Source organism: Cervus elaphus, chromosome 25 (genome assembly GCF_910594005.1).
Source record: "Cervus elaphus chromosome 25, mCerEla1.1, whole genome shotgun sequence".
Taxonomy (NCBI): domain Eukaryota; kingdom Metazoa; phylum Chordata; class Mammalia; order Artiodactyla; family Cervidae; genus Cervus; species Cervus elaphus.
Genome location: NC_057839.1, coordinates 42,970,208 through 42,992,781, shown reverse-complemented (window position 1 = coordinate 42,992,781; position 22,574 = coordinate 42,970,208). Strand labels below are relative to the sequence as shown.

The window sequence follows — 22,574 nt, the reverse complement described above, 5'->3', positions numbered from 1 at the left end:
TAGAAGCCATATGGTTTTCCTTAAAATTCTTGGTTCAGAAGCAAAGGTATTTTGGTATCTAAGCACTAATAAGTAGATTCTTTTGATCTATGACACTTTTCCCCCCCTGAATATGGAGAAATGCTTCTTGCTCACCATAGAGTCATTAACTGATAGGCAGAGAAGGCTCTTAGAAACAGTTGAGAACATTTCCAATACATTGGAGTCCCGTAACAATGGCTCTTGAATTTCTAAGTAGAAGGAAAGCTGATACTTGCTGTAAAAGAAGTATTCAAAGTAGTATTGTCAGCAAGCCACTTCTACTAGAAAACTGCCTCCAGAAGGTTAATGGGTGTGATAACTTTAAAAGAAATTAAAAAACACATTATAGTCTGGGTTTTTGCAACCTTTTCAATTGCTGTAGGAATCTCTAAGCAGCAACAAACCACAGCGTGCTTACAACTTTCCTGTAAGTATTGGAAGTTTATCTCCTTTAAAACGTCTCTTACTGTAAACTATCAATGGCATAGTGAGTCCCATTTTGTTGAGTGCCAAGATGGAGGAGCATGGACAGTGACAGATATTGAGAGTCTAATTTTTCTATTTAATAGTTATCATTCCATGAGGAGATACTCTTATTACTCATATTTTCTAGGTGGAAATTGAGGTTTCCAGAAAACAGTTGGTTTGGTCACAGCAACACAGTAAGTGGAGGAAGCAGGATTGGAATCCACATCTGGCTGATTCCAAAACCTGAGGTTGTGTTTACCTGTGTTTCTGTAGTATACACCTTGGACAATGGCAGAATTGACTTGTGGGTCATTGATTTAGCAATGGACCCTCTCAAAGTAACCCTCACCCTGATTTTCACTGTCTTCATAAGGTAGAATTAGCGTCTAACCCAGCACATCTTCAGAGTTTCTTAAAATCATTTCCGACTCCCTGGTAGGTCTGGTTAAGAGTCCGCCGAAGCCTTCTCTTGCCGCAACTGGAGAAAAGCCTGAGCACAGTGATGAAGACCCAGCACAGGCAGAAAAATCACTTCCCCACATTCCCAGCAGCAGTAAAAGGGGCTGTTGTCCATCCTTGCATCCTTAGCCCCTGGTGGTGCCTCAGGGTGGATGACTTTGCTGAACCCTTTAGTCAAGGTTAAACTCGTAGAGAAAGTTGGTGTTGGTTTGCTCCAGTTAGATGTCGTGTCCCTAGCCACAGCTCCTCAGACAGGTAGGTTGAATTATTCTTGAGTATAGTGACTAGGATTTCCTGTTGGCCACCAACTTGAGGTACCATAGGCCGTGCGATCATATAGGAAAAACAAATTTATCATGGAGATACTGGGAAACTACTCAAGACTCTGTAGACCTTTATGGGGAAATAATCTAAAAAAGTGGATATACATATATGTGTAACTTTGCTGCACACCTGGAACTGACACAACTTTGTAAACCAATTAAAAAAAAGATCCTGGGAAAGAGGAGAGAATTATGTAAAATCAGACTTGATTTTCTTCCTCCCACCTTTTTAATGGGCATGAAATTGGAACCTAGAGGCTCTTTACACTACACATGCCCTGTCTCCTGAGCACCTTCAGATCCACTCTCCACTCTGGCCCTGGTTGGCTAGCCTGGACGGACATGGCATCAGGCTCCCCTGCTTTCTGGCTCCTGGCTGACTTTGGCCAGTGCAGAACCCCACCAGGAAATTGCAACCTCATGGACTGTAGCCCTCCAGGCTCCTCTGCCCTCCACTACTTCCCAGGGTTTGCTCAAATTCATCTCCATTGAGTTGGGGATGCCATCTGACCATCTCATCCTCTGCTGCCCCCTTATCCTTTTGCCTTTAATCTTTCCCAGCATCAGGGTCTTTTCCAGTGAGTCAGCTCTTTGCATTAGATGACCAAGGTACTGGAGCTTCAGCATCAGCCTGTCCAATGAATATTCAGGGTTGATTTCCTTCAGGATTGACTGGTTCAATATCCTTGCAGTCCAAGGGACTCAAGAGTCTTCTCCAGCACTACAATTCAAAAGCTTCAATTCTTCAGTGCTCAGTCTTGTTTATGATCCAGCTCTCACATTCGTGCATGACTACTGAAAAAATGGATTGGTGGTTTAGTCACTAAGTCGAGTCTGATTTTTGTGGCCCCGTGAACTGTAGCATGCCAGGCTTCTCTGTCCAAGGGATTTTCCAAGCAAAAAGACTGGAGTGGGTTGTCATTTCCTTCTCCAGGGGTCTTCCTGACCCAGGGATCGAACCTGTATCTCCTTTTTGGCAGGTGGATTCTTTACCACTGTGCCACCTGGGAGTGAGTGTAAGTCGCTCAGTTGTGTCTGACTCTTTGTGACCCCATAGAGCATATAGTCCATGGAATTCTCCAGGCCAGAATACTGGAGTGGGTAGCCTTTCCCTTCTCCAGGGAATCTTCCCAACCCAGGGATTGAACCCAGGTCTCCCACATGGCAGGCGGATTCTTTACCAGCTGAGCTATCAGGGAAGTCCCTGGGAGGGCCTGAAAAAAACAGCTTTGACTGTACGGGTTTGTCGGCAAAGTCATATCTCTGCCTTTTTAATACGCTGTCTAGGTTTTAATACGCTGTAAAGCTCCCTGCTTTACTTCTAGGGAGCAAGCGTCTTTTAATTTCATGTCTACGGTCACTGTCCGCAGTGATTTTGGAGCCCAAGGAAATAAAGTCTGTTGCTGCTTCTGCTTTTTCCTGTAGTCTACTCAAGTTTGTAAATGGTCTCAAACTCTGCTCAAGTTGTGATTTGAGTGTACCACCTGCTTCCTGTTGGCACTGTGACTGCTACAGTAATAGGCTCCAGAAATGACCCCAGGAAACTGATGCTCAGAATTGTATTCTGAGATGTGGAGAGGACAGGGGTGGGGGTGATGGGACAGGAGTCAACTGTGGTATATGGCGAGGCCACAACCACTTAAACTTATCAGTGTGGTAGCATGGAAGCTTCCAGAGAGCATGACTTTGATAATGGCTGTGGCACCTGAATGAATCTGGCTAGCTGTAACTGTAAAGATTTTGCAGGCACCTCACTTTTGACACTCTTGGGAAAGCACCTGGGCTGTGCTTAGTCACTCAGTCATGTCCGACTCTTTGCAACCCCATGGACGGTAGCCCGCCAGGCTCCTCCAGGCAAGACTACTGGAGTGGGTTGCCATGTCCTCCTCCAGGGGATCTTCCCAACCCAGGGGCTGAAGCCAGGTCTCCAACCCAGGTCTCTAGCACCTAGGGAAAGAAAAAATAAAAGCTGTGAACACAAACATTAAGACACATGAGGAGCTAGAGAGCCTTGATGACAGCTTTGAAAGGGTCTGTCATCTGTGGTCACAGTGGTTCCAGAACAAGCCCAGGATGGTTGTAAGGAGCGCAGACTTGTAGCACTGATTAATGCCCAGTCCTGGGAAACCGCGAAGGGCACTGGTTGGGAAAGGAGATGGCATTTGGGCCCCAGATTTCCCTGGACCTCTGTTGCCTGCAGAAGCAGGCCACACCACCTGCTACTGCCTCCAGTTCTAAAACCAGCATTAGATCCTAACAGTTCTGCTAGAATTCTAGGGCTTCTCCTGGAGAAAGCCTATAGAAACAGAGGAAGACATCTGATGATTTCTCCAGTCTACTGGAGGAGCCTAGAGAGTGTTTGGGGGAGTAGCCGCTAAGTGTGTTAGACCAGGGGGGTCATAGGTGGGAGTGGCCTCTCTATCTAGTGACCACTTAAAAATGTTTATGTTCCCTCCCCATGACCTGGGACTTGAATTTCTCCCTCCACACATTTTATTTTGCAACTTTTCAAACCTACATAAAAGTTGAACAAATAGTAAAAGGAACAAACACCCTTCTATCCTTCACCTATTTAATTCGCTTCTTTTGCTGAACATTCTCTCTTTTTTGCTGAACTATTCATGATATGTTGTTTGGGTCAAAGTATGTGAAAAAAAAAAATTCAGACACCCAGAAATGTGTTGTTGCAAAAGGGAGCTGTATTTTAATAGAGTTTTCAGATCATTATGGATACTCTTTGATAACAACCACAAAACTTGACAAATGGTAGATTCTTAAAGGTCAGTTGCACTATGTAATTTTTGCTTAAAAGCTTGAATTACACCATTGGCAACAAATGCTATCTGTTGTTTTCCTTGAAATGTTGGGTTCAGTTTGTTCATTTTTGAGAAATCTGCCAACTCTACAAGTCAGAGTAATCATAATTTGTCAGCTGTTCTTGCAAATAAAAGCGGTGCTCCATGGAAAGAAACAGTAGTTCAGTTCATGGTCCAGACAGTTGTGCTTACTCTCTTCCTGAAGAGAGCAGCTGAACTTCAGTGTCTTTCACAAGAATAAAGACTTTCTTCTACTGAATCTCACTATTATCAGAACTTAGAAAAATTCAGTAATTTTACCTAAAAAACAGTTTAAATATCCCCAATTGTTCCCCTAAATGTTGTTTCTTCCCCTGATGCAGTATCTAATCAAGGTTCATGCCTCTCATTTGGTTATTAGTCTTTTTAATCTAGAATAATTACCTTCTATTTATGTTTTCAATAAGACTGATTTTTTTTTAAGAGAGTCCAAGCCAAGTGTCTTGTAGGATATCCCACATTCTGGATTTGTCTGTTTCTTCATGGCTCAATTCGGGTGAAATGTCTTTTGCAAGAATGCTATTAATACATGGTTAAGAAACACTACGGAATATTACTCATACATGGGTGAGGAACACTGTTGATAAATGGGTGCAGAACACTACTGATACATGGGTGAGGAATACTATTGATACATGGGTGAGGAATACTACTGATACATGGGTGAGGAATGCTATTGATACATGGGTGATGAATGCTATTGATAAATGGATGAAGAATACTATTGATACATGGGTAAGGAACATTATTGATACATGGGTGAGGAATACTACTGATACATGGGTGAGGAACACTGTTGATAAATGGGTGAGAAATACTACTCATACATGGGTGAGGAACACTACTGATATATGGGTGAGGAATGCTATCGATAAATGGATGAAGAATACTATTGATACATGGGTGAGGAACACTATTGATACATGGGTGAGGAACACTACTGATACATGGGTGAGGAACACTACTGATATATGGGTGAGGAATGCTATTGATAAATGGATGAAGAATACTATTGATACATGGGTGAGGAACACTATTGATACATGGGTGAGGAATACTACTGATACATGGGTGAGGAACACTACTGATACATGGGTGAGGAACACTATTGATACATGGGTGAGAAATACTACTGATACATGGGTGAGGAATGCTATTGATACATGGGTGATGAATGCTATTGATAAATGGATGAAGAATACTATAGATACATGGGTGAGGAACACTATTGATACATGGGTGAGAAATATTATTGATACATGGGTGAGGAACACTATTGATACATGGGTGAGGAATACTATTTATACATGGGTGAGGAACACTACTGATACATGGGTGAGGAACACTACTGATACATGGGTGAGGATCTGCACTTTTTTTTTCATTTATTTTTATTAGTTGGAGGCTAATTACTTTACAATATTGTAGTGGTTTTTGCCATACATTGACATGAATCAGCCATGGATTTACATGTGTTCTCCCTCCTGATCCCCCCTCCTGCCTCCCTCCCCACCCCTTCCCTCTGGGTCTTCCCAATGCACCAGCCCTGAGCACTTGTCTCATGCATCCAACCTGGGCTGGTGATCTGTTTCACACTTGATTGTATACTTGTTTCAATGCTATTCTCTCAGAACATCCCGCCCTCACCTTCTCCCACAGAGTCCAAAAGTCTGTTCTGTACATCTGTGTCTCAAGGATCTGCACTTCATGTCTCACACTGGAAGGCACCTCAGGCCAGGTTGTTTTACTCTGTTTGATCGCTAGGTTAGTTAAGGTGGGGATTGCCAGGTCTCTCCATTTTAAATTAGAATACATTCTTCCCTCATCCTTTTTATGCAGTTCTTTGAAAAGCACTTAAGTTTTGGGGACCTAGTGTGCCCTCTTGGGCTTCTCATGCCACTGACCAATCAGAGGCAGAGAAGGGAGGTTTTGTAAGATTGAGTTGATTGATGGCTGTGGAGAACTATGTTTGGAAACCAGAGGATTTACTGACCATTTATTATACTCCCCTGATGAATTGTCTTGGGCATTTATTGATATTTTATACTCCCTTGATCAGTTGTCCTGGTGAGTGAGAAACTGCAGTGACCTTTAGAGAAAAGGACTCAAACACTGTAGCAATGAAGAGTTTGGACTCGCCATCTGGTAAGTAATCCTGATCCAGCCAAGATGCTGGGAAAGGTTAAGGGGCACATAGAATGGGCCGTGGGAAAAGGTAGCTACAACGACCAACAGAGGCCTTTGGATGTCAGGAGTATCATAGCAGTGTTTTGTGTAAATCGTTTCTTATCTCCCTCCCCTTTCTCTAGATAGGAGTATAAGAAAATGGATAGCAGACTAGTACTGACATGATAGTTGATAGAACTTCATGCCTACTCTGTGACAGGGGCTCGATCTTTCCATTAGATGAAGGATCAGAAAGGATGCTGAAGGCAAAAAGTCTTGGGTGGTAGCTCTAGCTTTGTCTCCATCTCATCCCTGTCTATGTATCTATCTCTATCTGCCTACCCACCTACCTGTCTTCTGGAATGCATATGTACATACACACAGAGACTCAGACACAGACACACACACACATAGCTATATACATATATGTACATAGAAATATGTTCTATTTCTCCAGACCCATTGCACCTTGTTCTCTATCCTGGGAGGCTAATATAGATAGATTACATCAGTAGGTTTTGCTCTCTTGTTTCTGGTTGGATCTGGTCCCTGATGAAAGTGAGGAGAGTTGGGATCACATCAGGCTGGCAGTGTTTCTCATCACTGCTGCTTGCCTGTGAGTTTCTTCTGTTGGGTTTCCCGTAACTGTTCTTGTCCTTCACATTTTGATGGTGGGATGTGACAGTGCCTCCATTATTAGTAGCCCAGGATTAAAGCATGGTTACCCTCTGGTTTTCCTGACCTTTACCCACACTTTTTTGAATAATCTAAGTTTAATAAACATACTCCTTGAATTAGCTTAATATGAGTATATCTTTTCAAAATGGGAAACTGACTGGTAATTGGCGAATACAATTAACAGAACTGCTTTGGGGATGATGAGTCTCTGATGCCCAGACCTCTAGATTAGAATCAAAGGAAGTATGTCTTTAAACCTTGGTCTTTGACCTTGCAAAAGACTTGATTCACTTAGAGTGTTTGTTCCTCTTACACTATGTGGCTTCTAAAAACAATCATATCAATGGCCATAAGTAAACATTTCCTGGGTATCCCTGGTGGCACAGTGGATAGGAATCCATCTGCCAATTCAGGAGGCACAGGTTTGATCCTTGGTCTTGGAGGATCCCACGTGCCGCGGGACAACTAGGCCCATGCTCCACAACTACTGAGTCTGTGCTCTGGAGCCTGGGTACCGCAACTACTGAAGCCTGAACGCCCTAGAGCCTGTGCTCCCCAATAAGAGAAGCCCGCGCACTACAACTAGAGAAAAGCCTGCCCAGCAATGAAGACCCAACATGGCCAAATAAATACATGGTAATTAATTTTAAAAAGCTTTAAAAAAGTAAACATTTCCTAAAATCATCAACTAGAAATCATCAATCCAAGAAGGAAGAGTTTTTCAAAGTGCGGTCCCCTGAATTTAATCAGGCAAACTCCTCTCTAGTCCACAGCTACATATTCTCTTTGTCCCATCTCAATACCAGAGAGATTCACAGCTGTCAGGGGACTGTGAGACTACTGCCATCAGTGGGTGACCGCCTTCTACTGTGCAGGGGTAATTACCAGGGGCTGCCAGTCTGCCACACACTGCCCTTGACAGAGAAGAGGTTTCCAGCATGTTCAGCTCCAAAGCTGGTTGCCAGATGGCTTAAACAGACATGGTCAGAGTTAGATAAGGTGATGAGGAAGTTTCTGTTCACTTGAAAGGTGATAGGAGACGTTGGCCACCTTGAAGAGTGGACAGCGTAAGTCCCCAAGGCAGGAAAACCAAGCTGGGCATCAGGATTCCAGCCACAAGTAGCTGACCTGGAAGCCTGAATAAGTTATTACAGGGGATGATATAAACTTTTGGTCACAGACAGGTTTTCATTCTTCTTGTCTGCACCATGATTGTTGTTTAGTTGCTGAGTCTTGTCCAACTCTTTGCGACCCCATGGATTGTAGCTCACCAGGCTCCTCTGTCCATAAAATTTCCCAGGCAAGAATACTGCAGTGAGTTGCCATTTCTTTCTTCAGGAGATTTCCTGACCCAGGGATTCAATTCAGCTCACCTGCATTGCAGGCAGATTCTTTACTGCTGAGCCACCAAGGAAGCCCCCTCTGCCCCATTGGTACAGGTCTTTTTACAGGGGAGGAATGTTCTGAAAGCTAAAGGCCTTGGCAGTTTATAAAAATGTTGTTGATAAGCAGATCTTTATCACCCTTCCAGTGGCTGAAGGAATGAATTGCTCTGGTTATGGAGGCTTATCCGGGTTGGGTTCTCATACCTGTGAATGGGAAGCTTTAGCATATTTCATTTGTGCTTTTATAATAGCATCAAGTTTATTTTTATTTTATTTATTTATTTATTTTGGCTGTACCACATGGCTTGCAGGATCCCCATTCCCCAACCAGGGATTGAACCCGGGCCATGGCAGTCAGTGACAGTCCAGAATCCTGACCACCAGGCCACCAGGGAATTCCTACAACTTATTTTTAAATAAAGGAACATTCTGTGAGTGGTTCCTGAGAGAGTGGCAGTAAGTGTCATGGGGAGATGTGATGGCAATTGTTTCAACAGTTTTGGTGTATGGATAAGCTCCTGTGCCTGTGGGAAGCCTATCAACAATTGGCAAAACATATCAATATGAACATCCATATCTTCATTTATATCAGTCAATCTCAACAGTTACATATGGTGGCCCTAGTAGTAAAGAACCTGCCTGCCAACACAGGTTTGATCCCTGGGTTGGGAAGACTGGAGGAGGTCATGGCAATACTCCAGTATTCTTTCCTAGAGAATCCCATGGATAGAGGAGCCTGGAGGGCTACAGTCCATGGGGTCGCACAGCGTTGAACACAACTGAAGTGACTTAGCATGCAGCACATCCCATTATAAGGGAGACTGAATTGCCTTCTCTATGGGCTTCACAAATAGGAAAGGTCTGACAATTCTGCCAGACTACACCAGAGAAGCTTTAGCACATGAAATGCCTTCTTTCTCAATTGAAGGAGCCATTCCAAAGATCACACAAGCCGTCAGGGAGAAGATCCTTGGTCACCATCTAGCGGTCATCTAGGGAATGTCCAAGGCATAGCCATGCTGCACAAATTACCTGTAGTGAAACATTTGTCATTTCCAATTGGTTGTGGCCAATACGTTTGTAAAATACAACAAAAATTATTAGAAAAGTTATAAAAGTACACACAAAACACAATTTGTGATTTTTAAATGAGTCAACACATAGCATTTTATAAATATAATCAGAACAAACAGAACATAGGGAAAAGAAAATAACTGTGCATATAATTCATTGCAAGTGTAAACAAAACTAAACAGAGTGAAATTGCTAGTTCCTCATGTTAAATGCCTGAATGAAGTTTTGAACAAACACTGTATGTATCAATGTTTAGGTTTTGTACCAAGTATTTGATATAAATGTGTATCAATGCTTGCTATGTAGAAATAATAAGCTTTTAATGTGTTAACTGAACTTGTTTCTCACTTGTTAAAATTGATCTAATCTAAATTGATTGATGACAGTATTAGTGACAGGGGTTAATGTATATATCAACTGTTCCTATGTTCTGTTTTCATAACATATATAGAAGTCAGTTCACAGGGGCAGGTTCAAGATATTACATTTTACCTTAATGTATAGTGAAGCAAGGGAAGCTATATTTCCATAATTGAGCTTCAATTCTTCGTAAGCAGTCAATTCTAACAATTCATTCTGTATTGTTATAGTTAAAAGTAAATTATATATTGATAAAAGAAATTAAATCAAGATACATTTTCATCTTTTGATGAAAATATAATGAAAAACATCCCATCCATTATCTAAAGTATTCATTGATAAATGTTATTCAGTTATGGTAAATGTTATTACAGTCTTTATAAATTTTGTTTTTCCAAGTTATAACCGTTAGATCTTATTTGCCATTGAAAAAGTTGCATGAAAGCATTAAAATCATTTAAAGTACTGAAGCTATCAGGCAAATAAGTAAACACAGCTGTTTAAATTGTATCTTTAAAAAAGAAAAACAAACTTTTATTTTTATGTTTTTAAACTTCTTATTTTATATTGGCACATAGTTGATTAACAGTGTTGTGTTTGTTTCAGGTCTACAGCAAAGTGACTCAGTTATACATATACATGGATCTATTCCTTTTCAAGCTCTTTTCCCACTTAAGAAGCCAACTTTTAAAATTAAGAGTTTGTTCCTGAGTTCAAACGTTCTCAACAAAACTTCCCATTTCAGTAACCACTGTACTTCAGCAAATGATAATAGTTGTTTATGATCAGCTTCTGTATTATCATATAGTAAAGATTATATTCTTGATGTCAGAGCATTAGCTTTTATGTCATTTACATTTTTTGTTCCATCAATAAGTATACTAGAACATCTGATTTTATATTAATAAGTACACACAAAATTATGAAGCAAATTGGTGAAATATTAAAAACTGGTTAAAGGTTTTATGGGGAGTCTTTGTACTATTCTTGCAACTCTTCTGAAAGTTGCAAAGTATTTCAAACTAAAAAAAAAAAAAAAAATGACTGACTGGTAAGTAACCAAACTGCCAAAATTTATCTATCATGATTGTAAACATTATTAGATCCTTTTAAATGGTAAAAATAAATAAGCAAGCTAATAAACAATATAAATTACTTTCCCAGTTTAGGTGGCAGTATAAAACTATAAACTCAAAAAAACAACCTGATTAAAAATCAACATCATTGTAAAAACTACAAGTTATAAAAGGAAATGCTTACGTTTTTTAGATTTCTGCATATACTCTAGGTTAAAATAGTACATGGTCCTGCTGTTTGTGACTCCTACTCGACTCAGGCCTGCAGCTCCCCTTGAGAGGGAGACAAAACCTGAGTGGTCTCTACCCTTTGCTGCTGACCCCAAGCTTGGATGTTGCACCAATGTCAAGTTCCTGTAGTGTTTCTGGGCACCTACTCTCAGTTTCTGTACTTAATTCATTTTGGACCAGTACCATGACCAGTACCATGTTTTGATTGGCACTGGTGTTAGGGACGCTGTGTGGAAAAACTTGTCTGGTCTCCTAATATGAATTTTATCCCCCGCTTACAACAAGCAATTCTCCATTTATTTAGGGACACCAATTATGGGTCCTTTAAATCAGTTTTGACACTGCCTGGAATTAAGAGTCAGATCTTACAGGTTTAAGAGCTCAGGCCCTCAAGACTTCCCTCCTCCACTTTAGATGCTGAAACGTCCAGATTGTCACCTGTGATTCTGATGGACCAGCTATAAACTAGAGGCCCAATAATTTGCTAGAACAGCTCACAGAAATCAGGATAACAGTTGACTCACTAGATTACAGTGCATTGTACAAGGATACAACTCAGGAACAGCCAGATGGAGGAGATGCCCAAGGTGGAGAAAGGGCCTTCTGGCACCTCCACATGTTCAACAACCCAGAAGCTCACCACACCCCTTCGCTTAGGGTTTATTTTTATTTTATTTTTTTTATGAAGACCTCATTACTGTAGGCACAACTGATTAAATCACTGGTCTATACTGAGTAACTTGATCTCCAGCTCCTCTTCCTTCCCCAGAGATTAAGGTGTGGAACTGAAAGTTCCAACTCTCTAATCACCTTGGTTCCCTTGGCAACCAGCCCCCACCCTGAGGCTGTCCAGGAGCTCCCAGTCATCTCATTAGCAAACAGCAAGACATGTACCACTTCAGAGATTCCAGGTACCAGGAAACAGGGTAGAGACCAAATACGTACCTCTTATATGACAGATACATACCATTTCCAAGTGTTCTTTCTGAATTTGGGACTTGATCTTGGAGCAAGGTCAGAAAGAATCACTAAGAAGGCTGGGTGATCTGGGTGATGCCTGTGAATAATAATAATTTTTAAAAAAAGATGCGAAAGGATTGGAATTCATTTTACAAAGTCCAAATGAAATTTTTTTTTTCTGTTTGCATCATGACAATACAATATGGATGAAAAAGAAATAAGTCACAGGGACATTCTGTGTCACACTTTCACTGTCTTCCTTTCCCAATGATTATTAGAATGCCATGACCAAAGATCTTGATTCCAACACTGGGACTGAGACTTTGAAAAAAGGGTGTCTGGTAGTATTAGTTTCCACTTGAGAATTAATGTCCATTTGTATTTATGGTTTTTTTTTTTTTTTCACTGCCACCAACAGCACTGTGCAGCTTTATTAACCATTCAAGTACAGTAGCGTCTGTAAGATCGGGACAGAATTGGGATTTAAAAGTGAACAGATATTCAGCATCTAACAATTGGAAAGAAGCCACTACATACTCTTTTCACAGACATGTTTTCACGGAGCCAATACAGCACTAGCCATTAACCCAGCACACCAGGCGTACTGAAGTAGAAAAGATGCAACAAGAAAAATAGCTACATTAGAAAGACTTCAACACTTTAGAAAAAGAGTAAAACACTTTTCGTTTCTTCCCTTTAGCCCCTAGAACAACATCATACCTTCTGGATCTACCCATACAGTCCTACTACATCAGCTTCTAGAATATTTGTCAGGAGGGCAAAAGTAAAATGACACTGGCCAGTACAGTCTTTAGATATTTAGGAAGGGGAGGGGGAGAAAGTCAGTTCTCAGATCAGATTAGTCGGCTTCAGTCCCATCAGCAGGCTCTTTGGATCCTTTGTTCTCCCGCAGTTCTTCAGTGTGCTTGTCCTTCTCTCCCAAACGCTCCAGTTTGGCAGCCATTTGTGCCTCCCGGTTCCCTTTGTTGGCTTCCATCTTGTGGGTCAGCTTCTCTTCCGCCATTTTACTTAAGTTGTTTTCCTCTATCGCTTTCTGAAGCACTTCTTTCTCGTGCTCCCGTTTCTCAGCAGGCTGCTTCAAGACCTCAGCTTCATGGGACTTGCGTCTTTCTTCTGCGGCTTCTAATTTCTTCTGAATTTCCTCCAGGGAAAGATCCTTCTTCTTAGGAGGGGAAAGGGGAAATTCTGGGACAGATTCTTTTGATCGAGGGCTGAGAATCAGCTCAAAAGCCTGGCCTGAGGCACGCTTCTCCAGTTCCTTCACCTGGATATCAGAAGCAGCCATGGTGAAGAGAAGACAAGAGACTGGCAGTGTACTCTACACGATTCACTGGCAAGGAAAACCCTCTTTCCTTCGCTCCGATCTTCCGCCACCCAAAGCCGCCCGCGCCCCCGGGGCCGAACAGCTCTCGTGGGGGTATTAGCCTTCCGTGGGCAGCCTCACGAACTCTGGGCGGGGGCGCTGCCCTTTCCCGCCCCGCAGTCTGGCCCAAAGGTCGCTCCCTGGTGGCGCCGCCCCTGTATTTATGGTTTTAAATGGGCCAGTCAGCATGTTTGTAAGATTTTTTTCCCCCTAGCAATAGTTAGCTGTTTGTGTAGTTTAAGGAATATTGAGTCTTGCAGGTGAGTGGAACAGAGGGTGAGATGGCCAAGAGAGTTGTTTGCAAGAGAATATCTAAGTGTTGGACCTGGAAGTTGGGTAAAGGAGGAGGGTAGTAAACGATGTGGGGAAGGGGGTAGGTGATGGGTACTGGAAAAACGGTATTATTAGTGGATTGGATGTCTCAGTAAACTCAAAGAAGTTTTGGACTGGGACTTTGGGTAAACAAGCTATAAATTGGGTACTTGAATTCAAGAATTCAGAGGTGGCTGAGAAGAGGCAGAAAATTTGCTTTAGATGAATAGGTCTGGGAAAAGAAAGACTAGAGTACTGAGTGGGTGAAGTCATCTTTGATACATAAGGGGAAAGTGACCAGGAATTCCATAAGTGACAGTACCTCAGAGGCTTGGTGAGGGCCCTACAGAGCTCAATCTGTAGTTTAAAGACCTTTAAATTCTTTTTGAAATAATTTCAGACTTTAAAAAGATACAGTAGCAACACTAAAGATTTCTATAAGCACTCCACTCAGATTCTTAATTTTGTTTTTAAGGGTTTATGGGTCTTCATTGCTATAGGCTTTCTCTAGTTGTGGCAAGTGGGGCTCCTCTTTCTTGCAGTGCCCTGGCTACCACTGCAGGGGCTTCTCACTGTTGGGAGCATGGGCTCTAGGCACTTGGGCTTCAGTAGTTGCAGCTCTTGAACCCAGTGGGTTGCAGCTCCCGGGCTCTTGAGTGCTGGCTCGGTAGTTATGGCACAAGTCTTAGTTGCTCCGTGGCACGTGGGATCTTCTTGGACCAGGGATCCAACCCGTGTCTCCTGCATTGGCAGGCTGATTCTTAACCACTAGACCCAGGGAAGCCCTTAAAACATCAGTATCTAATATAATGACCATATAATTATAAACATCAGGAAACTAACACTGATATAGTACAGTTATGTAATCTTACAGACATTAATCAAATTGTGTTATCATCCCATCAGTGTTCTTATTTTTGGCCCAGGATTCAATCCAGGATCACACATTTTTGCATTTTTTCATTTTGCCTTCTGGGTCTCCTCTAATTTGAAACACCTACTCAATCATTCTTGACCTTGACATTTTGAAACATACTGGCTGGTTATTTTGTAGAATGTCTCTCAATATGAGTTGTCTGATGTATGCTGATACATTTAAGTTCTGCATTTTTGGCAAGGATACTGAGGTAGGGAAGTAACTATCTTGGTACATTTTATCAGGAGGTACATGATGTTTATTTGTCCCATTAAGTGGTGCTAAGTTCAACAGCTTGGTTAAGGTGGTATTTCTTAGTTACCATTGAGCCACCAGGGAAGCCTCCCTTTTAACAGTTTTGGTTTTAACTATGATAGATGTAGGTGAAATAAACATAAAACACCACATAAACAAAACTGTGGAAATTCATTCTAATTAAGGATCATAAGATATTCATTATTTTGCCAGAAGGTGGTAGCAAAGTCACAATCAGATCTTGGGTAAAAATTTGCAAAAAAAAAAAAACATCTCAACAAAACACAAACCAAACCAAATGAAAACAAAAAACAACAGCAAATTGGGAAAACAGTGGAATGTCACCTACTTATTTAATATTTTATTTTTATCTTATAGTCCGGTTGTTGTTGTTGTTCAGTCACTAAGTCGTGTCTGACTCTTCAAGACCCCATGGGTTGTAGCATGCCAGGCTTCCCTGTCCTTCGCCATCTCTCGGAGTTTGCATTCAATATTAGTAAAAGAAAAAAAGCTATAAAATAAATGCAGTTCTTATGTTGTAAGTTTGATGAAACAAAGGATTATTTAAAAATTCTTCAAGAGTCAAAGGCTCTTTTAAAATTTATTGTTGTTTTTTAATTTATTTGGCGGCACTGGGTCTTAGCTGTAGCATGTGGGATCAAGTTCTCTGACCAGGGATCAAACCCAGAACCCCTACATTGAGAATGTAGAGTTTTGACTACTGGACCACCACGAAAATCCCACCAAAGTTTCTTTATCAAACTAAATTTTTACCTTGTCAGTAGTACTCTCCACTGAATTAATAGGTTGGATATGAAAATGAAATTAATAGTAAATCCATAAAGTTCACTGCATTCTATGTATTTCACAATGGTATGCTATTTTGTGTCAAATTATAATACTGAACACATTCTGAAACAGGAAAATGTAGGAAAGAAATTAAGATAAAAATGTTCTCTATGGAGACTATCATAGTTGATAGTCTCCACATGAAGTATTGGAGTAGAGAATGATGAGAAGAATCTGAACAAATGTCTTATTTTCTTACTCCTATTTTCTGTCCTGTTCAGACTGTTTTCAGCATTCCCTTATCTCCTTTCCACTGCTGCCCATCTGACAAACTTTCCAGTTCATTCATTCATTCAGCTCATTGTCATTGCTTATTCCTCAGTGAGTCTACCGTATGTCAGGTACTGTTCTAGATGCTAGAGATCTTGCAGTGACCAAGAAAATTAGGACCCTGCTCTGATGGTGCTTACAGTCTAGTGCAGCACTCCCTAAGAGAGCTTCCTGAAGTGCAGACAATGTTTTCTGCACAACAGGCAACAGCTCCTGGTCACATGTGGCCACTGTATCGGACAGAGAAGTTCTAGTGGGTGAGATAGACAGAAAGCTAATGAACACTGGAGAATTTTGGAAAATGAGAAGAGGTACAAAAATTCAACTGAATAATGGGATGGAAACCTGGTGAGACCTCATGGAGAAGCCAGTCATAGGGTAAATGGAGAGAAAATGTATTCTAGTTGGCGTGACGTGCTGGATGAAGGGATAATCTTGTACCCAAGAGGAGTCACTCCTCTTCTTTCCCCACAGCCATTGGCAACTTCCATGTTTGTTGGTTGTCTCTTTGGGTTTGCATATCTTGTACATATTATATAAATGAAATTACACAAAGTATAAACGTTCGGGTTTGGCTTTTTTTACTTAACAAAGTTTTCAAGGTTCATTCATGTTATACCATTTCTTCCAAATTCTGTCTTGCTCCCACCCCCTCTCACAGTTTCTGACCAAGGCCCAGGGTGAGCCATCCATTCAAAGGTAAGGGCAGTGAGGTCGACCCAGACCACAGGTCCCCTCAGGCCTCAGGAGCTCCAAGTACTTGGGTTCGAGGAGACGCAGTGGGAGGCGTGGAGCCAACAGCAGGTCCTCGGCCAGGTCCTCACCAGCCTTCCTGCTTCCCACCCTTCTCAGTCACATCCCACTTGCTTTGTCCTTTACACCTGCTCTTGCTTTGTCAAGGACAAGATGAAATCTACATATCCTATCACTGCTTAGTTGTTGATTCCAAACAGAAAAGAAATAACAAATCGAAAAGGTGAAGAAGAGAATAAAGAAAACATGTATTTTCTCCCTACATGTGTCTGTCTGGGGAGTGAAAGATCCAAAAAGGGCAGCATGTTGGGGCTGTCAGTGGGGGTTTAAATTCGGCTCTGCCTTGGGCGAGGGGCTTCCCAGATGGCTCAGTGGTAATGAATCCACCTGCCAATGCCAGAGTCGCAGGAGGTGCCGGTTCTATCCCTGGGCTGAGAAGATTCCCCAGGAGAAGGAAATGGCAACCCACTCCAGTATTCTTGCCTGGAGAATCCCATGGACAGAGGAGCCTGGCGGGCCACAGTCAATGGGATCACAAAGAGTGGGACACGACTGAGCGTGTGTGCACACTCATCCCTTCATTGCCTTGGGTAGGAGTGGACTCGCAAGGCTTCTTAACTTAAAATTCTGTCATTCTATTTCCACTGGACAGAATTGAACACATGCTTCTGGCAACAGGGCTTCAGTTTCCAATGTCTCACAAGTCTCAGAGTCAGTAAACTTCATGGAAATCCTCAGTGACTTAGAGTCCATGGCGCATTTCCGGGCATGTGTGCAGGGTGAGGTTTCTTCAGGGTGTGGGGATGTGGGCTGTGAGGAGAACCAAGAATGAAAGGATGTCTCTCTGCCTCTAGGAGCTCATTCAGTGTGAATTCTGAGCCCAGGGGTTGGAATGTTGTAAGGGAAGGAGGAAAATAAAACTCTGAAAATATAAAAAATGAAACTCAGGGAGACTCACATGCTTTGCTTTAGAGTTGCAGGCCTCCCTGAAGTCTGCAACCAGGAGACTTATTTCCAGGGACTGAGGACTTGGTACCTGGGCCCCTTAGTGAGCACAGAAGCCCAACCTCAGGGCATCATGTGGACGAAGCCTGTCTCACACGCTAGCACGGTGAACACCTTACAGAACTCATCCAAAGAGCTGTACTGGTGTTTACTTTCAGCAATGGCTCCAGGGACTTTCCTGGTGGTTTAGTGGCTAAGACTCCACGCTCCCAATGCAGGAGGTCCCAGGTTCAATCCCTGGTCAGGGAACTAGATCCCACATGTTGCAACTAAAGATCCTGCATGCTGCAACTAGCACCTGGGGCAGCCAAATAAAAAAATGTTTTAAAAAAGAAATGGCTCCATGTTTCGCAAGAGAATAGCTTTATCTGCTTGTATAGTGTTCTCTTCTTATAATGTCCTCGCTGTGACATCAACATAGAATTTTGTGTCAGGAGACCTGGATTTCAGTCTGAGATCGGCCACTTATGAGCACAGGGGCATTTATCAAGCTACTTAACCTTTCAGAGCCTCAATTTTCTCATCTGTGGAAAGGAAATGCCTGAGGGAATAAGGCTGGTTGCAGCCCAGAACCAGCTGGTTTGATCGGCTGCTTGCCTGACTGCTTGCCTAGGCTCCCAAAAGGAGAAAAGCAGGAAAAATCTCTTATACATTGTTTACCGTACGTGCTCTTATAGGAGACATTCATTTCACTTCCACAATGCTGTTACTGATATCTTCCCTTTCCACAGATGAGAAAATTGAGGCTCGGAGAAGTTAAGTAGCTTAATAATAGACCAACACTCATGTGTGAGTAACAAAATCTTTCAATCTTATGATCTCTCTTGGTCCAGACCGGCACTGACCGATATGCTATTATTTTATTTTATTTTATTTATTTATTTTTTTTTTTCATTGATATGAATCAGCCATAGATTTACACTTATTCCCCATCCCGATCCCCCCTCCCACCTCCCTCTTCACCCGACTCCTCTCAATTATGAAAAATTAAACTAAAATCTGTCTGTGCCACCTTAGCCATGTTTTAAGTGCTCAGTGAGGCCAGTGGTGGCGTGTTGGACTGTGCAGGTTTGGATTAGTGACCTGGAATGTGGGCGGGTGTTACTGTCCTCGCCTGATCCACCGAGCGACCCTGATGCAGATAAGAGGCCTCGGACTCAAAGGCCTTCAGAAACCAGAGAGGGAAGCAAAATGAGTTGGGGGCCAGCTGTGCTAGGGGAGCGGTGGGGCCTGGGTTAGACTGAGCAGTGGACATCTGTTCTAAAGAGCAGCTGCTACTCTGCTTTGGCCAGAGGTTGGCCCAGGGGTGCCAGATCTTTTCTTCTTTTTTTTTTTTTGACATGGATAATGAATTTTTATTTTATCTTTTATTTGTACTATTATTATTTTGATATTTATTTATTTGGCTGCATTGGGTTTTAGTTACAGCATGTGGGGTCTAGTTCCCTGACTAGGAATTGAACTCCAAGCCCCTTGAACTGGGAACGCAGTTTTAACCACTGCACCACCAGGGAAGTTCCTGAATTTTAAAAATTTCAATGTTAGATGAGCCCACAAGCCCCTACTTGTCAAATTCTGCAGATGAACCAAACCACTGCACTTGAAACAACTTCCATGTAGTCAGCTTCTGAGTGGAGACAGGAGATTGTAGGAATGTGGACTGGAAGAGGCCAGAACTCGGGCATGCGTGTCCAGAAATGGGCAGACTAAATAAAGGAGATGGTGGCAGGAGAGAAAAACAAACCCCAAAACAAAAACACAAGCTGCTCTTTTTTTTTAAAGGGTTAAAAGTCAGAGAGGTTTCCAGTGTAGGCACTGGCTGACAGAGAACAATAGGAATCAGCCTCCAAACATGAAGGAGCTTGAATCAGAAGCAATGATTTTCCCCAGTGATCATTGAGTTGTACGTGTCAGCATTTCATTCACAGGTAAGGAAGAGCAGAAGTGTTTTCAGGCCCCAGTGTGGACCCCACAAATCATGGTACAGGGAAACGTCTCAAAGTAACAATACAAGCATTTCAACAAAAGCATCGGATGAAGGGGCTTCCCTGATGGCTCAGTAGTAAAGAATCCACCTGAATGCAGGAGATGCAGGTTTGATCTCTGGGTTGGGAGGGTACCCCGGAGAAGGAAATGGCAACCCACTCCAGTATTCTTGACAGAGGAGTCTGGAGGGCTACAGTCCATGGGGTCTCAAGAGTTGGATATAACTTAGTTTCTAAACCACCAACCTCCACCAATGGATGTAGAGAAAACAGTTTAGAGACATCACTTACCTTATGATCATTGTGCTGTTATGTGATCAAAGTTATTGCATTTCTGATTCAGTCCGTTCTTCTGACTCACAAGGGTTAGAGATAGCTTTCAAATTATTGAAAGTAAACAGCATCATGCAGAAAGTGTTTTATGAACTCAGCACTGTAAAAGAAAATAAAGCTTAAGTTAAAGTTCCAGGCTCTTTAACCATTTGTATTACTGGATTGTATTTACTATGTACTTCTGGTTTAGAAAAGTCAAGAAAAAAATGGTTTATTTGCATTTCAAATTCCTGGGTTGGGTTTTAGTTATGACTCAGATGTTCTGCTGATTGTCTTAAGACTGCAGTTATATAGTGTTTTATTGACATAACACCAGGAATGTTTCAAAAAAAAAAAAAAGAAAGAAAAACAAACAGATTGAGAAACTTGAGTCAAACTGAGGCACACATGAGCAAAGCTCATTCAAATGTGAAAAGAACTAACAGTCTTCACTAGATATTTCAAATGGCTAGGTGTTTGTTTTGTTAAAGGTCAATGTCTAAACAAACACTTGCTGAATGACAAATGCATGCCCTCTATTAAGTGCCCTGGGGATGGGACAGGGGAATACATCCAACACTCTCATTCCCACCCTCAGCAAGTTCAGAATTCAGAAATGCAGTCATTGATATTTTCTTCTGAAGTTCAGCTCAAGTTGACAAATAATAACCGAAGGGTTAGTGTTTTCTGGGCAACAAACTAAGCATTTGAAAGTCCCTCCAGGATGCAGGCAAGAATACAGAGCTTACTGAGAAATCTGCAAAAAGTCATCGAGGTGTTTACAGATACAAGAGTTGATTCTCACTCAAAATGTGGATGTTTTCTAGAAAAGGAAATGCTGCTAAACCACACAGCTGCTCTTGTCTTTCAATCAGGGAGTGCCTTTCCTCCAGGAGTCTTTGTTCAAACCAACAGCAAGTTTGTTAGATGCCTCTTTCTCCAGGGGGTCAGTCCTTCGAGAATTTACACTATCCTGTAAAGATGTCAAGTTTTAACAGGTGGTGATGGTTTAGTCACTAAGTCGTGTTCTGCTGTTGAGACCCCTTGGACCGTAGCCCGCCAGTCTACTCTGTCCATGGGATTCTCCAGGAAAGAATACTGGAGTGGGTTGCCATTTCCTTTTTCAGGGGATTTCCCGACCCACAAATTGAACCTGGGTCTCCTGAATTGCAGGCAGATTCTTTACCGACTGAGCTATGAGGGAAGTCCAAGTTTTAACAGGCACCTCAGCAAAGGGCAAGACATGTTCCAGAACCTCCTGGATTAGTCTGCTTTCTGGATCAGTCCTGCCTTCTGGATTAGTCTGCATGGACTGCCATGGCAAAACACCACAGACCAGGTGAATAAATGGAAACTTATGTTACCATTTGTAAAATAGATAGCCAATGGGAATTTGCAGTATGACTCGGGTGAATAAATAAGCATGCATTTATTTCTTTTTGACTGTATTGGCCTTCCTTGCTGTGTTGGCTTTCTCTACTGGTGCATGACCTTCTCTTTGCGGTGGCTTCTTTTGTTGCAGACCACAGGCTCTGGGGTGTGCGGGCTTTAGTAGCTGTGGCGTGTGGGCTCACTAGTTGAGGCTCCCAGGCTCTAGAGCTCACGCTCAGTAGTTCTGTGACACGGACTTAGTTGTTCTGCGGCATGTGGGATCTTCCCGGACCAGGGATAAAACTCATGTCTCCTGCGTTGGCAGGTGGATTCTTTACCACTCAGCCACCAGGGAAGCCCAGACCGGGTGACTTAAACAACAGAAATTTATTTTTCTTCATAGTTCTGGAGCCTGGAAGTCTGAGATCAATGTGCCTTTGGGGTTGGCTTCTGGCGAGTCTGCTTTTCCTGGGTTGTAGAAGGTGCCACTGGCTGTGTCCTCACCCAGCTTCTTAAAGACACAGTCCTGTGGTATTAGGGCCCCACCCTAATGACCTCATTTGACTTTAATCACCTGTTTAAAGGGCTTCCCTGGTGGCTCAGACGGTAAAGAATCCACCTGCAATGAGAGAGGCCTGGGTTCAATCCCTGGGTTGGGACGATCCCCTGGGAAAGGGAATGGTTACCCACTCTAGTATTCTGGCCTGGAGAATTCCATGGACAGAGGAGCCTGGCAGGCTACAGTCTGTGGGATCACAAAGAGTTGGACATGACTTTCACTTTCACTTAAAAGTCCTATCTCCCCCTTATGGGTTTCCCTGACGACTCAGTGGTAAAGAATCTGCCCATAATGCAGGAGAGACAGGAGACTTGGGTTTGATCCCTGGGTTGAGATGGTCCCCTGGATGAGGAAATGGCAACCCACTCCAGTGTTCTTAACTGGAAAAATTCCATGGGTAGAGGAGTCTGGCAGGCTGCAGTCCATGGGGTCACAAAGAGTTGGACACGACTGAGTGAGGCATCTCCCCTCATGGGAGTGGGGTTAGGGTTCCACCATTTGAGTTTTAGGGGGACACAGTTCAGTCTGTAACAACTTCTTTCATTTT

At 42.5% G+C, this 22,574-nt stretch overlaps 1 protein-coding gene and 1 long non-coding RNA gene across 2 annotated transcripts in view; both read right to left on the bottom strand.

Annotated features, from left to right (window-relative positions):
* Nucleotides 1-7,548: 7,548 nt before the first annotated feature.
* Nucleotides 7,549-22,574, bottom strand: part of LOC122683488 — a 60,814-nt gene continuing 45,788 nt past the window's right edge. The window contains exons 2-4 of the long non-coding RNA XR_006337759.1: nucleotides 20,077-20,218; nucleotides 12,064-12,153; nucleotides 7,549-9,387 (exon numbers count right to left, since the gene is read on the bottom strand). This is a non-coding gene — a long non-coding RNA (uncharacterized LOC122683488). The remainder of the gene's footprint in view (nucleotides 9,388-12,063; nucleotides 12,154-20,076; nucleotides 20,219-22,574) is intronic.
* Nucleotides 12,807-13,390, bottom strand: LOC122683485 (stathmin-like). The gene has a single exon (XM_043887105.1). It carries the CDS (start codon nucleotides 13,360-13,362, stop codon nucleotides 12,916-12,918), a length of 447 nt encoding a protein of 148 aa, XP_043743040.1. The 5' UTR covers nucleotides 13,363-13,390; the 3' UTR covers nucleotides 12,807-12,915.